At 39.2% G+C, this 18086-nt stretch overlaps 1 protein-coding gene across 2 annotated transcripts in view; it reads left to right on the top strand.

The window, feature by feature from the left end:
• Positions 1-13030: 13030 nt before the first annotated feature.
• Positions 13031-18086, top strand: part of LOC124162725 — a 37992-nt gene continuing 32936 nt past the window's right edge. Inside the window, exons 1-2 of one of the 2 annotated variants that reach the window (XM_046539343.1) lie at positions 13031-13178; positions 13320-13446. In XM_046539343.1, the coding sequence (XP_046395299.1) occupies positions 13438-13446 (9 nt within the window). In that variant the 5' untranslated portion in view covers positions 13031-13178; positions 13320-13437. Of the gene's footprint in view, positions 13179-13287; positions 13447-18086 lie in introns of both variants that reach the window. The other variant, XM_046539342.1, reaches the window with a different exon arrangement.

Genomic DNA, 18086 nt, shown 5'->3' with positions numbered 1-18086 from the left:
GGCCGCTGGTGCTATGACGCGTCTAACGTTGTGTCTTATGGAAGTCTTGGGACGTCGTCCGAAAATGCGCAGAGCGACGTGTGAGTTGACATCGCTGCGCAGGCCGGCGGGCGTATAATCTGGCGTCTACTTGGTGCTGCCACAGAAAAGGGACGTACGGAATCAGAATGATCACTGTACTGGGTGTAGTTATACGATTTTAATTTTTAATTACTGGTAGGTATTGCTACAGAAAATAAATTATCCCATTATGCTTGCGTTTTTTGGTGTTTGAATTCCGGAACACATAAAATCCAACCAGTTAAAGGCCGTATTGATGTAGGAAAACCATTCTCGAGTATTTGCCACAGTTCTATTATGATTACGGATTTCAAGAACCTTGGGGAAACTAATATTATAATGTTTAGGCCTGAACAATGTATTCATATCTTCCCGATGTTTAGAAATGCGGTACCTATTTTTCAGATAAATTTATCAAAAGACCTGCAGTATTAGAAAAAATCAGTTAACATTCCCCACTGATTTATAATTTAAGAAATAGGCGCGTGCGTGATAGGGTGAAGGATTAAACATGATTTAACCCGTAAAACGTGACTTTAAATAGAGTCATTCAATGACTGTCAAGAAGTGCCGCGTACAACGGACCCTTTGTGTGTAGGTTCATCATTTTTCTAGCCGTCCTTGTTTTTTTAGTTCATGTTCACCTAATTCCTCAGCGGCAGAGCGGTAGCTGTCTGACGGAAAATGTCCACTTCGGTCTGATTTAAATGGCTTCGAAGAGTTCATATCAGTGCGGAGATCCTTACAACTCCTATCTGTGGCTCAGAGTCGTCGTCTTTTACGATCTAGAATTTATATTCTATTATATCATGGCAATGATTTCGAAGACATGGTTATTCCAAATGCGACCCGTTGGCGTCTCGTGTGTTTGCCACATATGAATCTTAGACTCAAGGAGATGGTCCGTGACGTCCTTGTTTGTTTAAATGCCTTTGCTGACCTTAAATTCGTCCGTCAGCTGAATCAGCATTAGTTGACCACGACTTCTATCTCCCTTGAGTCGTCCTTATAGTAACGGCAAGACTCTCGGAAGGAACGGAGTGAAATGAGTTCAGACATCATTTTCGAGGAGTTAACTGTGCGTAATTGCCGATTAAGAAGTTTCTTAGCGCTGTGTGTACATTCAAGAAGACAATTTTGAATTAATCAACAGTGCTCGTTTTTTTTAGGGAAATATAGGGAAAAATTGTCACAATTCTGTGTCCAGGCACCTTGTTCTTTTTGGTCGTATTTTTCGTCGGCCTATTTTGTGTCGTCCCTTGTTTATTTATAGACTAGTGCCCTTGCCATGCGTTCAATGGGAAAGAAATTGTTGTCCGGCGCTGATTTCAACGAACTTGTAATTGATCACTTTGCTGGACAAAAGGAAAGAAGGATGGACTTCTGCAATATAACTAAAGGCATGTGAGTATTTCAGATTATGTTAAAAATGTGTGAGAAATGTTTAATTGTTGATTTTAAATCATACTGTATTCAAGAAACAACGCGAACACCGCCATCAAAGTGTACATCTGCAATAGCAAAGCGCGCGCATTCTAGTAGTGTTTTTTGCCTAGTGGAAGTCTGTGACACTCCCCTCCCTCCTCAGGTGTTATAAGTGTCATTGTTACCTAAATCATTGCAAATGTTGTATAGATTTGACAAATAACGCATTATGATTGCAAAGCGAACAACAGAAGTGTATTGCGGGCATATCCGCACGAAGAATGTAGGCGCTAAAACGTATTTTCGTTTGTATTTGCATAATATCGCAGCAAATATATTTTTATTCTTCAAGATCATTGATCAGTATAATCGAGAGTCCGGACTAAGCCGATCCGTATGACCGAGAGTCTTCTGCATTTAGTATTTATTAATCAAGCCTTATTAGGAGAACTAGGTATTTTTGTTGAAAAAAACGGAACATATGGCATCACAAAATTTAATTCCTAGATTGCCGTAAAAACTTAATAAAATACACGAAATATTAAAAAATTATGACCCCCCGGTGGAGTGCGCCCCCCCTAGCATTTGACTCACGAGCCGCCACTGATGCCAAGTCGGCGGGCTTTTCGAGGTCCGCCGGCTGGGTATATAGGTGGGATGAAGCCTGGGAGGGACAGTCGGTCGAATGATGAGCGGCTGAGAGGACCTGGTGCCAGATCTCTCGTCTCAACGTAATTTTTTTTTCTGCCAGAAACAGTGTAAAATGTATTTCTAGACATAGGCGGATTTAGGGGGACATAGAGGCACGTGCCCCCCCAGACACTTAAAAAAATAGAATTTTTTTAAAATAATGTTATTATTACGTTCGTTTCGTGTGTGTATTACAGAGCCTCAATCATTTAAGTCAGTTCAATATCTTTCATATTAAAATTTAAAATAAAGACAATATTTCGTACAGTAATTGTCGTATCTTGTTTTTAATCTCAAGTATGAGAAGATGTAAAAACTCTTCCCAGGACTCCGCGCGGGTAAGATTATATGAGAGCGCTGACGTTTCGGGTACCGACTCGCTGCTCATTCTCACAGCAGTATGCCGAGAAGAGTTTTTACATGTTGTTCGCCGGGAAAGTGTTAAATCTTACATATGAGAAGATGATTTGCCTGTCAGACCCTTGTGCCCCACTCCCCTCAGAAAAAATCCTGGATCCGCCCCTGTTTCTAGACAATGATCTTAATAATATTAAATGCTGGTCTTAACTAATCTCAAATAAAAATAATTAAATAACTTGTTTTTTTATAAATCCAATAAACCGATTTTACACTGAAAATAGGCATTTTGAACAATCTCACGTGAGATGAGAGGAAGGGGGTCGAGCCAAACCCCACGATATCTCCCTAAGGGGGGTCTAAAAATCGCCAAAGTCACCTCACGCAATAGGGTAGTGTCCTTCATCAAAGAAAACGTAAGGCATTGATTGCGATTCGTTACCCACCATTAGTGTATTCATAATATACAAATTATTTTGTTGTAGAAATCCTAGTTTAGACGAATGGCAATGGTCAATTTTAACCGCAGTTGAAAAAGGCCAGACTGGCGCCAATGCGATGCCACTCCACGTGACGTCCTAGTTTCTATGCGAGTAGATAGGAGTTTTACATTGTTTGAGATTACCAATGCATGCATGCGGCACAGAACTCAGGGAAACATCTCTTAATAATCACCTATTAAAATTGCCCAAGGTCGGAAAATTTCATTCTTTTGATAAGGTATTAATAATCCTTATTTAAGCCAAGCGCTACCTACTATCAGGGTACTCTGCTACCTAATAGTAGCCATACCAGCGGCGTGCACATCCTTGCCCCAAGGTCACCTCACGAGGCGGCATCGGGAACCAGAATTACGTCACACGCGCTTTTCCCAGCATTCATACTTTGCCTTCGCGTTTTCGTGCGCTTGAAAATTTTCACTTTTCATTAAATCGCGAAAAATAGATATCGTCATTTAAAAATCTAATAGCGTGAAATGCGTACTACAGGAGTAATAATCTTTCAATTTAGGAAGTAAAAAAATAATAGGAAACCACCCTATTAACGGACGGCCCCCAACGTATTTGACTGGGTGGGTTATCTTTCAGGGTTCGTGATTGTCTTGGCTACAGGTATGTAATTGTCTTGCATGTGAAATACGTGACAGGTGCTATTCACCTCGCTAATTTCGGTCGTAGAATGAATCACGCATTTTTTTCGTTCCTCGATCACTAGCCTACTGCTCGAGATATCGTTGACGATCTATCATCTCTCTACTTAATTCTATCTGCCAATAAGTTGATGACGTCACGAAATCATACCGGACAGTTGACCACCTCTCAACCTCTTGATTGTTGTTGTTGTTTACACTCTTAAGGCCGTTTTACACGGGGCACGTATTTGCACAACTGCTGACGTGTGTACGAAGGCGCAGTCAAAATTGCGTCGTGTAAAGCGGTGAATTGCTAGAACACATGCGAGAATGCGTGGACGTGAGATGGCAAAATAGCCCCTGTTCTAATTTCGTTCATGCATTCGCGTAATTCCACGCCAATTTAGAAATCAATGCACCTCTAACCTGCGCAATTCCGTGCCCCGTGTAAAACGGCATGTAGACCCCTTGTACACACACCGATTTTGGATGACCGGTTAACTACCGGCCGACATTTTACCGGTCAAACGATCATTTGCTTGGTGGTTGTGCTGGTGATCCACAGTGGCAATGGCCGACTGCTAGCGGTGCGATTTTTTATCTAACGATTTGATCGTTGGATCATTCTTCCTCATAGAATGATTCTCCAAAGTTGTTAGAATAGCAATGGCTGATACCTGGTTTCGCTGATGGTAGGACCCGCAGGCCTCTGTGACGGTGCGGGATTCCTCGTCCCATCCCTTCCTTCCCTTTCCCGCCCCAGGAGGCGTCGTCCCTGCCCCGGGAGTGTATCCTCGAGAGCCCGCCCTAGGGTTTCGTTCCATTTGCTAGCGGTGCGTGGTCAGTCAATCTGTGCAAGCTCCCATGCATCCACTGATTCACTATTGGAATGTTGACGGTCGATACATTATACAGGCCGTCCAAAATCGGTGTGTGTGCAAGGGGCCTTGAGAGCAATTCCTTCCTTCAATGGAAGCTTGTCGGTGAACAAGTACATCGGAATTTAAATGATACTATACTGTCTGATGAAAAGAGGGCGGTAACATTGGGTTTTTCTTATTTTGAATTTACGAGGCTCTGGCTCAGAAGACTGGAATATTTTATGCCTCCATAAATAACACAGGCCAACAAAAATTTTTTTTTGAAAACTTTTTTTTATTTTAATAGCTGATCTTTATAGATTGTTATGTGCCGAATCCAAACCTGGCCTTAGTTTCTCTGTATCACCCATAGTTTCCAAGCAATATATATTTAATATTTAGTCTAATACCCCTATACGGTATACAGGGAAATCAATGAAACACTGTGTTATATCATGAAATTGTTTGCATTTACTGTTCACAACATTGTGATAAAATTGTTTGTATTTACTACAGCGTGATAATAAAGGGTTCACTTGTCAACTGGAATTGGTCTACATTTTCTTTCCCTTTTTTCCTTGAAGCTTCTTGTGTAGCTTTTTCTGGGATGAATCGCTTTCTGAACTTCTCGGTGAAGTACCAACAGTAATCCCCCATTATCTTCGTTCTTTAGACCTACTTTTTCAATTTTATTAAACTATAATAAAGCTGTTAAATTCTAAAAATATTGCTTGATTTCATAAATTTAACTGTAAAATGTGAATAAATGGTGGGTTATACGACTTTAAAACCATCATATTTGGATTCAGCAACTTTAACAACATAAGAATGAGGTATTTTCAGTAAAAAAGTTTTTCCATTGTTGGCCTGTGTAATCTTTCCCATCCACATATCCAGTGGCGTAACTAGGCTTTAATATGCTTTGGGGGGATGTGGGGTTTAGTGGGGGCTACCCCCCAGAAAATGGGGAGTGCAGTAAATATTTTGGAAAATAACATGCCTTAAAAGGCATTTTACGTAATTTTGGCTCTTAAAATTTAACTTTAAGCAGATGCAGTTATTATAAGTCAAAACTAGACAATAGCTTTAAATATTTTTGAACCCTTAAGCTTTGGGGGGATATATCCCCCTCATCCCCCCCAAGGTTACGTCACTGACGCAGCCGATTTTTAGATTGACTGCTGCAATCAATGACGGCAGTAGCGGATACAGAAAAAACTCGGGGGGGGGGGGGGGGGGCAAAAAAGTTATCTTGAGTTACCTTTACTTTTTTTATCCTAATAAAAATTAATCAAGTCATATGCAGAGTTCGAGAAAATTTTAGTTAAATTTATTATCTACATCTGCATAATACCCCGCAAGTCGCCTATTAGGCGTGTGGCAGGGGGTGTTAGGACACCAGCCGTTTACCGCTAAAAAAAAAAAATGAAGTGCTCAAACGAGGCTGGGACTTGAGCGTTTATTTAAGTCCTTTATGGTTCGGGGAAAAAACGAATTCCCATATCTATCCGTTCGGCAAAACATCTCTCTTAATTTATCGCTTCTATCGGACCTGGAAATATAGTGTGGCTCTAATATTATGTTCTCTGTGTCGCTCTTAAAGATATCCATTCTCAATTATTCAAGCAATCTAAGCCTAGCGCGCAGCCTCCGAGTCTCCAACGGCTACAAGCCAAATTCGCTTAACATCTGGGTAACACTGTCTGTACGCCTGTAGCAGTTTTTGACGAAACGCGCAGCCTTCCTATGTATTTTATTCAGTTCGCGGATTAAGTCTTTCTGCACCGGATTCCATACGCTCGCTGCATATTCAAGGTGCGGTCGGACGAGAGCGAAATAGCACCTTTCTTTTACTTTCTCATCCGAAAATCTTCCCACAATACGCTTGACGAATCCTAATTTCTTCAGGGCTATGCCGCAAATATTCTTTATAAGTGCTCCCCACGTGAGGTTCGAGGTTATCGTAACTCCCAGGTACTTCACTTCGTCTTTTGCCTTCATGTTAATACCATCCACTGCATAAACATGGTTAGAATTGGACGAATTCCGCAAGAAATGTAACGCCATGCATTTGCTCAGATTAAGTTCGAGTTCCCACTCTTGGCTCCACAAATGAACGTTGTTTAGGTCAGATGATAGAATTTCATTGTCGGAGTGATCACTAATTTCGCGATAGATGACAGCGTCGTCAGAAAATAAACGTATTTTACTGCTAATGCGGGAGCAGAGATCATTTATGTATATAATGAACAACAGGGGGCCGATTACGCTTCCTTGTGGAACACCTGATGTAACTTTTACAGCATCGGAGCTAATTCCGTCAAGAACTACTTTTTGTTTACGATCTCTGATGAAGTCGCGTATCCAGTTTACAACTGTCTCGTTTAATCCGCATGATTGTGATTTGTATAAAAGTTTGTTGTGAGGTACAGTGCCGAAAGCTTTCTTAAAATCTAGAAATAGTGCGTCAACTTGTCTTTTCGATTCACCAGATTTTATAACGTCGTGAAGAAAGAGCGCGAGCTGTGTTTCGCATGATCTACCTTTTCGGAATCCGTTCTGACAGTCATGGAGGAAGTTACGTCTGTCCAAGAAAGTCATGATATTGCTAACGACGATATGCTCAGGTATCTTGCCTATAATCGATGTTAATGAAATCGGACAGTAGTTGCCTTGGTCATGTCTGTTTCCCTTTTTGAATATGGGTGTAACGCTTGCAATTTTCCAGTCTAGCGGTAACTTCATAATTATATAGATATATGCAAGACAATGCCATCTTATAATATAAAAAAAGTTATAATTGTGGTTCTGAAATGTTTGGCAATACGAGCGAGCCCGCAAGGAAGGGGCTCGCGCCCCATTTTATATCCTTTCCTGAATGACAGGGAAGAAAACAAGTGTTTTCTTTCAAACCAACCAATGTTTATAGTTGCGGATGGCAGAGCAGTAAATGAAGGGGCGAAGTGAGGACAATTTGATCCTCAAAGCTAAAGCTAAGCTCTACAGTTCGTTCGCTTCGTCGAATGAAATTCCTTAAAGATTCAAGATCGACAAAGGTTGTCGATAAAAATGTTAATGAAAATTGCCATGGTTCCCAAATCTTGAAATTTTGGCAAGAAAGTACTCGTCCAGCCACACAAGTGTGTAGCGTGGGACAATTTTGTGCTGGCAGTAATACTCTAACATGCAGACGTAAAAACCTGCTGCATGAGCATATAGATCAATTGGTTTCCTGCTTGAGAATTTGAAAGGATAAAATATTATATGATTCATTTACGTATTTAATATTTATTATAATTGTTCAAATGCCTGTACTCGGGGCAGATCGGGGCTTGGGACATCAGCAGAGAAGTCAAAAGTGGAAGCATTCGAAATATGGTGCTATCGAAGAATTAGATGGATCGACCACGGGCGTACCTAGGATCCTAACTAGGGGGGGCAAGCCGTGGTTTAGGGGGAGGCAAGCAGTGGCGCCGACCTCATGGGGCCTGAGGGGACCCAAGCCCCCTTAAAAATTCGTTATGGGTGTGAGGAAAAAATGTGTCAGGCTTGTTGATTTTCCTCGGTGTGTCCAGATATCGAGATTCGTGTTATCATGGTTTTAATTTTGATTATATGACTCTTCTAAAATGCTTAAAAAACTTAATACTCACTACTTATAAAATTTCCCAGGGCTAGATCCCCGGTTTGGGCTCCCCCAATATTTTTTGTAAGTCGGCAACCCTGGAGGCAAGCCATGGTCTAGGGGGAGGAGGACAAGCCATGGGATTTATGAGATTATTTCCTTGAAAAAATAGTTTTATTTTAGTTACATATATTATAGCATTTTTCGTGGGTTTAAAGGAAATTTGTTGAATACTTTCGTTTCAAATAAAACACTGATTTTGCTTAAGGACAATTGCGATTTTTGCCTCTGGGGGGGGGGGGGGGGGCAGCTGCCCCCCTGCCCCTCGCTGGGTACGCCCCTGGGATCGACCGTGTTGAGTAATGAGGAAGTAATAAGAAGAGTGGGAGAAAAGAGAAGTCTTCTAAAAACCTTAAGCCGGAAACGAGACAACATAGTTGGCCACATTACGATGGCCTGATGAAGACAATCTCAGAAGGACAGGTGGAATGGAAGAAGTGCAAGGGGCTGCCCCGAATGAGTTTCATAGGACAGGTTGTAAAGGATGTAAAAGAGAAGAAATACCTCGCTATGAACAGGCTAACGGATAGGAGAGAGGAATGGAGAGCTGCGACAAACCAATCAAAGGATTCCGCGCGGGTAAGATTATATGAGAGCGCCTATTATTGGAAAAAACTGAATACCTTCTGCGGGAATGGGTGGAAATATATCATGCTCCCTCCACTAGCCGAGATCCTGGCAAAGCTTTCAGTATGTTTGTGCATCAGATGAATTGCCATGGGATACTGAAAACTGATGATCTCATCACCCGCTTCTTCCGATTAAGTACTCAGTTGTGTGTGGATCTGTGTTATCGTGCTCTTGCCGAACAAAGTACTGCTGCCACCACCATGGTTCGAGCGAAATGCTTTCATACCCAGGATGCATTTGTACGGCTTATTGCATTGCTTGTCAAGCACTCTGGTGACTCAAACAACTAAGCAACTAAGATTAATCTTTTAAATAAGGTCCTTGGTATAGTTGCTGGAGTTTTACTGCAAGAAGTCACATAGCTGACTTCCAGCAGTTGCCTTATCATAGAATTTTTATTATCCTTTTCTTGGAACTCAATGCCCCTGAGCCCATTTTGGAAGCAATAAACTATCAGGTGTTGACAGCATTCTGTCGGGTGAACCGGAGTTGGAGCCCCTTATTCGCCAATTGGCGGCGGTTTCTAGAACAATTTTCCCTGCGCGTTATGGTTACTAAATTTTTATCAACAAATCGGATTTATTATCGAAGTTACCATTTCATAAAACGTTCGAACATGACTTTGATGGAAGTGGATTACAAAATGAATTCGGATGAATGCTTTTCAAGAGAGGTTAAATATTCTAGCGGATATTTCGCTTTATTGCCTGTTTACGGACAAAAGTGTGTGTTAAATTGGTGTATGAATGAAGGTTTGATTGCGTCAAGTTATGAATGTCCTAAGTGTGAAAGGCAAATGAAATTAACTAAGAGACCGAAGAAGACTGATGGAAATGAATGGGTATGTAAAAATCAAACTCAAGATAATCCGCATGAATGTTCACGATCTGTAAGAAAGGGTTCTTGGTTTTTCAATAGTCATCTAAGTTTATGTCAAATTTTAAAATTGACTAGTCAATGGCTAGGGCAGTGTATGCAAAAGTAAAATATGGCAGTTTTGAATGTGACGGATAAAACAGTGTCTGATTGGTATAGTTTTTGTAGAGAAGTGTGTGAGACTGTATTGAAAAATAGTTCTAGAAACCGCCACCAATCCGCCAGTTGGCGAATAAGGGGCTCCGACTCCGGTCGCGCCCATTCTGCCATACCTTACTGTCTGTAAAAAAAAGCAAGATACTCGAGTTTGAGGAGCTCTAGCGTCTAAATGAAGCAATCGATTTCAATGCAATAAAAAGCATACGAAAGAGAATTTAGTTCTACGTTATATCATGTACTTTAAAAATTCTTCGGCTCAATAGTATTTCCTGTACTTAATTTTTTATCGAAAAAGAACCCGTTTTCTGCGTGTAAAATCAAGGTGCCCAACTTTGAGCGCTTGGCATTCCCGTAGTTTTCGTCCCTATAACTTGCAATTTTGATATAAAGAAGCCACATCTATTACCAGCAGTTTGCCGAAAACAAATTGTTTATACTACAAAAATTAACGGAGTTGTTGTAAACAACGCAAACCTCTGCTAACTTCGAAACCAGTGAGTCAATTGAAAATTGATTGGCACTGTTAGTAAGTATTCTTCGTCCTTCTTCATTCTACCCGCGCGGTATCCCGAGAAGAGTTTTTACATGTTGTTCGCCGGGAAAGTCCTAAATCATACATAATCTTAGGGTTGTTGACTAATGATTATGATGTTATAGTGTAGCCGTATTTAGATATTTGCTTCAAGAAGTGCTTGGATTGTATGCGGTTTGCCTGCACTTGTTATTTTGTTGACAATTCACGCACCTGGGAAAACAATATATTTAATTATATCGACTATATTTCTTTTTTGGGCAACTCCATACGTGATGGAATTACCTGTAGAGAGAATTGTGCAATAGGATATTTCGATAAAATTGTAAAATAATAAAAACTTGAAACGCTTCTCGCTGTGAATAGTCAAAAGTCTTTTATGAAGATGATGGTCATATACAGAAACAAAATTAATCATCAAATACCTTCTAAATATGTTTAAAATGTGCAAGTGACGGAATTACTCCAAGGTCAACCTGCTAGATGTTATGATTTCAAACATCTTCAAACTCTGTGAATCTAATTTTAATATGGCTCTGAACAATATTTGAGCCATTGCTTGTGATCGCACAGTTTGTAAAAACTATAAATTAATAATATGTATAAAACAGTCAAAAACAAACACGTGACGGAGTTACCGTGACGTAATTACCGTGACGGAATTACTGTGACGGAATTACCGTAAATATAAATATATAAATGTAATGCTGGAAGTTAAATGTCGTCGTTCGTTATTGGCAGACATTGTGAATTGTATTTATATCTAGAAATGGAGTATTAGAGGATAGATTTCTCTTGGCTAGCCCTCAACATATGTCGATTTTTTCCCAACTGGACACCGCGTTGCCAAAAGGGAAAAAAATTCAAGGGGGATTGAAGCCCCAAAACGCTTCCGCCTGGCCGCGTGCCTGTTCATATATATGTTAACACAGTAATGCTCTTCACCCTAAATAAATATTATCCAATGATCAGTTCAACACGTGTTGCGTTGAACTTTTATTTTCCTGAGCAGTATTTTAAATTCACGAAAAGTTTCTGTTATTCTTGGGTGAAAGCTGTGAGCAGTATAGGCAGATCCGCTTAGTTATTAATTCATTTAATTATATTTAATTAATTTAATATTAATACGTAATAGATTGATAGTACTTTGAATATCGATCTGCATGGTGAATATACAGGATTGTATTTTTATTTCCTGTATTTTTAGGATCTCTGATAGTGGTGGCAAGGCTTTCTTTCCTCCAATGTCAGGGGTCGGCAACCCTTTGGGACGGAAGAGCCAAAAGTCAAAGCAAAAAAGCTGCGTGGCTACATTTCGACAGTGCTTTCGTTTGACTACCGGCAATGTATTTATTAAGGACGTTTTACAGGGGGCACATTATAGTTTCACATTCTGACATGTGTTCGAAGGCGCAGTCAAATTGCGTCATGTAAAGTGGTGAATAAGGTGGTTTCCTTTAATTTTTTTATTGACTAATTCGAAAGTTTATTGCTCCTGGAGTACATATTTACGATTTTAGATTTTTAAATGACGATATCTATTTTTCGCGATTAAATGAAAAGTGAAAAATTTCAAGCGCGAAAACGCGACAGCTAAGCAGGAATGATGGGAAAAGTCCGTGTGACGTATTTCTGGTTCCCGCTGCCGCCCTGTGAGGTGACCTTGAGGCGAGTTGAGCGCTGATACGACGCAGGCTGCTAGCGGGTAGCAGAGTACCCTGTAAGCAGGTAGCGCTTAAGCGCTTGGCTTAAATAAGAATTATTAATACCTTATCAAAAGAATGAAATTTTCCGACGTTGGGCAATTTTAATAGGTGATTATTAAGAGATGTTTCCCTGAGCTGTCTACCACATGCATGCATTGGTAATCTCAGACGATGTAAAAGTGCTATCTACTCGTATAGCATCTAGGGCCCTGAGACGTCACGTGGAGCGGCATCGCATGGGCGCCAATCTGGCCTTTTTCAAATGCGGTTGAAATTGACCATTGCCATTCGTCTAAAGTAGGATTTCTAAACGCAATTAATTTGTACATTATGGATACACTAATGGTGGGTAACCAATCGCAATCATTGCCTTTCGTTTTCTTCGATGAAGGAACTACCCTATTGCTAGAAAGCATGCGAAAATGCATGGACGTGAGATGGCAAAATAGCCCCTGTTCTACTTTCGTTCATGCATTCGCGTATTTGCTCGCCGGAATGAAATATTGATGCAGTTCTGATTACTTTTTAGGAAATTAATCACCTGATAAGGAAATAAAATTATTACGGAGGCTTTTTTTTTGGACCCGAAGACGGGAGCTGGAACGCGCCCGAAACTGTCGTCCGCCGAAAATGATTCGAAGCGTAATTAATCCGGAAACCAATCACCAATGATAAGGAAATATGTTGGAAAAGTTACTGCTCTGAAGAGCTTGTATGTAATTCAAAATTTGGTTTGTAAAACAACCCAATTACTTACTGCAGTTACCGTCATTAATTGAAAGTTTGGGAATTTATCGGCGATGATTACATGTGAGAAAATAATTCATGGGATATAGTGCTTCAAAATTGAGATGATGTATTTTAGCATAATTTGCGTACTTTTATTTGTAAATGTCGGCTGCTATGGATACTGCGTTATCAATAGTGGCCGGTCTCACATAGTGCAATATTTGTAAACATTTCAGTGGGTGGTTAAGAAATTACGTTTTGTGCTTCTATAATTGGTGACATTCCCTGAAAAATAATGGATACGTTCAAAATTGACGGAGGAATCGAAGTTCTAGAGGTGAGAATAACATTTTAAATTACGATGACAAACACTGGCCTTAAGTAATGATTCCATTTGGCTAAATGTGCTCTGAATTAATCTTTCGCTGTTACAAACGTGCGTCAAGGGACCCGAAGTCATTTTGGCTGATTCAAGTAGTACCCCTTCCTTTTATGACGCCATCTTTGCAAGACTACGTCCACAGAATGTCCAGAGAGGGGCTCCTTCAACGCCATTCGAGCAGTTCCTCGGCTTTTGCACGTTTTTCGCGGCTTCCATGGATGTTGTAAGTACATAGCAAAGTTGGGAAAATTAAGGCTACTCCATTAGCAACTCATTAGCACTAAAATTCAATTAGCACTTAAAGAAAATAATACCTTCATAGCTATGAGGTGTTCACATAAATCATTAGCGTGGACTGGATGCCATCTATCGTTCTTCTGAGAACTAAAACAGCAAATTACTGCATGCAAGGCATTACAATTGAGCTAGGCTGTATTTTAGCCACATCGATTTCCTTTCCGGAGTTGACTTTTCCATTCCAAATTATATACAGTGTTGATAAGTAATCGGATTACTTGTAACGCTGAATATTGCAATAATTTGTACTTGTAACGATTACTTTATACGAAATGTAATTTTTACTTGTAATTTACTCCTTATGGTGTGAGAGGAATCGTTACTGTCGTTGTAATCGTTACTTCCTCGCAATCCACGATAACTTTACTAATTTCACTGATTTATCTCGACCTACAGATAACTTCGAGTCCCTGAGAACATTAATTTGCTTGTTTGGATGCAGCCGCCATTAGGTTGTACACTACTTATGATGGGTACAAAATATGACCTCCCTTGTGTTGTTACAGCAGTTGCCAGGTTGGGGGGCGGTTTGGGGTGAATGGGGGCCCTCCCCTGGAAATTATCAAAGAGTTTCATCCCCGGAAATTGATTTTGACGCTATTCTGGATCTTAAAAACTTGATAAAAGTTAATAAAAATAGTAAATACTTCTAAAAAAAATACGGTGAAAAGTGAGAATTTAACAGTTTATTAAATTTAATGATACAACTCTAAAAAAAAACTTTAAAATAAGATTTTCGAAAAACTCTTAAAAAAAAGAATGTTCTCTTTATTCTTCTGGCTCCTTTATTTTATTCACTATTACATGACCTTTTTACACTGAGTGTTTTGCAAATAAAGCAATTTCATTAAAAACTTGTAATTTTAATAATATGAAAAAATTTGGTTTTTAAGTTACATGAGTGTTCTTAAATACACCTTTCATATACTCTTCAAAATAGACGCGAGCGTCGCGTTGTTGGGCCCCCTAAGCTTGGGGCCTTCGGCGAACGTCGACCAGCCGAACTGGACAGACCGCCCCTGATATAGAGCGGACAATCTCACAATAAGTATTGCAACTGTAATTTTACCGATTTCTGTTTAAAATCAATAATGACTCGTTTAGATTTAGATAGTCCGAGCTATTCGGAAACCAAATCACCACTAGCGGCGCTGTCGTCGCTGACGTCATAATCCAAAATGGCCGTCAGTCCGGGTATACTTCTCGTGAATAACAACACATTCCAATTGCAATATCCGTGATTCTCCTTATTGCTGTGGATTCGATTGCGCATATCGGCACCGTTCTTCGTTTTCGGACTGTTGTTGCAGTGTCCATCAAGTCAGTGGCAAGAGTACCATACAATTATGGCAGAAGAAAGCTAATATGAAGGAGAGAAATTTAACAAATAAGCAGTCATAAAGGAGAAATTTCAAGCTTCTTACTAATTTCAAAATAAATTAAATTGACATTAAAATTGTTTTTGTTGGGATATAACTGAATGGAGAAAACCTTTGTGTCAGGTACCTTAAAGAGGAGCTGTTTTAACCATAGACCACGACCACTTTGGGTTACACTGACCTCTTTCTCTGGTACATATCCTTCAATTCTCTATCCTATGCCTCGAATAAAAAAAATAAATGGAGTTACAGCTTCGATCAAAACTTTAATCAAGCCGAAAGATAATTAGGTATTACCTAAACAATTCACTGGTCGTATATGACTGCAATTATACATGTAAATACTTAGATTAAGGATTAAAATTGGGACCACTGAAAAATGTACAGAACTAACCTACCTGTATGAAATCATCAATTCATCATAGATGACAGCAATACAACCACATACTGACTCATAGGCGGATTTATCCTCTCCCTCTCCCATGAGATACCAGCAGCCCCTTTAGCTAAGACCAATTATACCCCCAAAGGTTAGACCAGTGCTTTTCCATAATGGCATCTGTTTCTCAGAAAATATGGGCAGATAAAAAGAAATTCATATATTTTATGTACGCCCATTGTCCCTGCATGAAATACGTACCTTCTTCCCTCAAAAGGAGTATGGAGTGAAAAGATGTCATTCACAGTAAGCTACATAGAGAACATAAGAAATACATTCTAACATGCGAAAGAGGTAACCTTGGTGACATGGACAGCAAGCAACTGGGGTCTTGAAGGAGTTAAATGAAACAAGATAGCAAAATTTATATCAGTCGATATATGTTTTCCAAAGAAGTCGGAGACATCAAATGGGAGGTGTATACAAAGATTATACACAAATGACATGATTAGCATTGACAACATTATCATTCATGGTACACTTGATGCGGAAGTACGTGGTTTAAGTACATTATGAAACCATGGAATAAAAAAATATAGTACAAAGCAATACAATAAGTAAAATATGACCAAGTGGTGTAATATCCAACAGTTGTAGTCATATCTTGGATGATTTACAATGTTCAAACTAGATTTAGATTTTAATAACAGCCAGTTTGCAAAATGGAATTAATGATATTTATCCTTCTTTATAAGGAAGGCAAAACAATGCAAAAAAATACACTTGATATGGAAGTTTGTGGTACATTAATGAAGGCAGAATGAAAAAATATATAATACAGTGCAATACAGTAAGTAAAATATGTCCAAGTGGTGTAACTCCCCACAATTATACGATGGTATTATCTGGGCTGATTTACAATGTGCAAACTAGATTTAGCCTTCAATAACAGCCGAGTTACACCATGGAACTAATGTCATTCATTCCCCTTTTTAAGGAAGGCAAAACAATGCAAAAACAAATAAAATTACACTTGATATGGAAGAATGTGATAAAAGTACATGATGAAGCCATGGAATGAAAAAAATTATTATATACTGCCATACAATGTGTAAAATATGTGCCAGCACGGCAAAGGATAAGTTTAGCTTCATTTTCATGAGCGATAAAATTATTTTGCACTTGTTGTTTAAGAAGTACCTCATGTTGTCAGGCTGAAGTTCCGAAAACAAAGTAACTAAACTGGCCAATTGCAGAAAGGAATCGAGGCCAGTCATCGTGTATAGGTTCCTCTCACTGACGATCATGTCAGCCACCGTCGAGTGAAAGTCACCACTAGTTACCTGGCACCCAAAATCCCTTGTCTCATTCACACATTGAGTGCCAATACTACATTGTACACCCCTAACATCTCCATTTCCAATGGATATCAGGGCCTCAGCAGCTGTAACCTCTCGAGTTTCCATCGAAGAATCTTTAGTGGGCTCATCAATGGGGCTTGCAATAATCTGGTGGATATCGACCTCATCACACTCAGCAACTGCCTCCACAAACCCTTCACTTTGGATCTAAATAAAAAATAACCAGATTACAATGGTTCAAAACAGTACTTGGCATTGGTAAAAAAACAATAACACGGAAAAGATCCCTCACAGAAGAATGGTAAATGACAAATGTCCTCAGTGAAACTCTTTCCAAATCTCTATGAATTCGGGATATTGATAAAACTAAAAAGATGAGGCCAAAACGAAAAATTTCCTGTTCCACTTCCTCATTGTTTAAGGTAAATGACGCATTAGGGACTTTTAAGTATAAATTCCATAAAATTAATAAAAGCTTTCAATGATCATCATTTGTAAGTAGAACTGAGTTTGTTACTGTGAGACACATGAAATGCTAACCATCTTTCAGTGCTGAATTTGGTAATACTTAGCTACGATGGACCAAAGAAACGACTGAAGATTTAGTTCTCTACCGTAATATGTAAACTGATCTTTATCCAAATTATAAGAGATAAAACAATAATATAATATATGAAAACATTTTTTCAATCCGATAAGTTGATGCCAAAGAAATTTGGCCAATAGGTAAACAACCAAGTGTATGGCCTCAGTGGAAACTTTATTTTTGAATAACCATAAATACCATAATTTGTTATTTTTCTAACAATTTCTCTAGTGTTACTCACGCAATAACTCAAGATTGACTGTTTCCATATTTATCTAAATTACATGCCTCTAGTTGTAAACCTAAAATATCTAAATATGGTGGTGGACTGCAAGATTTCAAATCCATATACATTTTTTTCAATAGCTGCATCACATCACCCTGATATAATGCAACCTTTTGCATGATGTATGCACTTTTATTTTTCGGCAACGTTTTTAAACATCTGTAAAAAAATAGGGCTGCACTTCCAAGCCACAATTCATTCGAAAAAATCACAACTTATGTAGTGTCCCAATATACTACCACAACCACTAAATACGAGAAAGATAGCAAGTTCAGCACTCTATAACCAAAACAGCTAATAACCACTTCCTTGTTACTACCCAGTTAGACAGTTGGCCCACCTATGCTCGCATTAGTTTCAGCCTTAACTATGGTTGCTAATCAATGAATTTTGATTTTTAATACACGGCTGAAAACTACAAGATTAAATGATACATTCCTTTGAAATACCTACCTTAATTGGCTCTCCTCGTCGTCCATGCCGTCTGTGTACTCAAACTGGAGATTTTTCTATCGACGATATTGGTAAATTCATAGGCGGGACAGCACATCTCTTCAAAATCGATGTCTTGCTGG

This window comes from Ischnura elegans, chromosome 7, assembly GCF_921293095.1.
Source record: "Ischnura elegans chromosome 7, ioIscEleg1.1, whole genome shotgun sequence".
Taxonomy (NCBI): Eukaryota; Metazoa; Arthropoda; class Insecta; order Odonata; family Coenagrionidae; genus Ischnura; species Ischnura elegans.
Note: the sequence above shows the minus strand (reverse complement) of the source record. Positions and strands in the feature narration are given on the sequence as shown.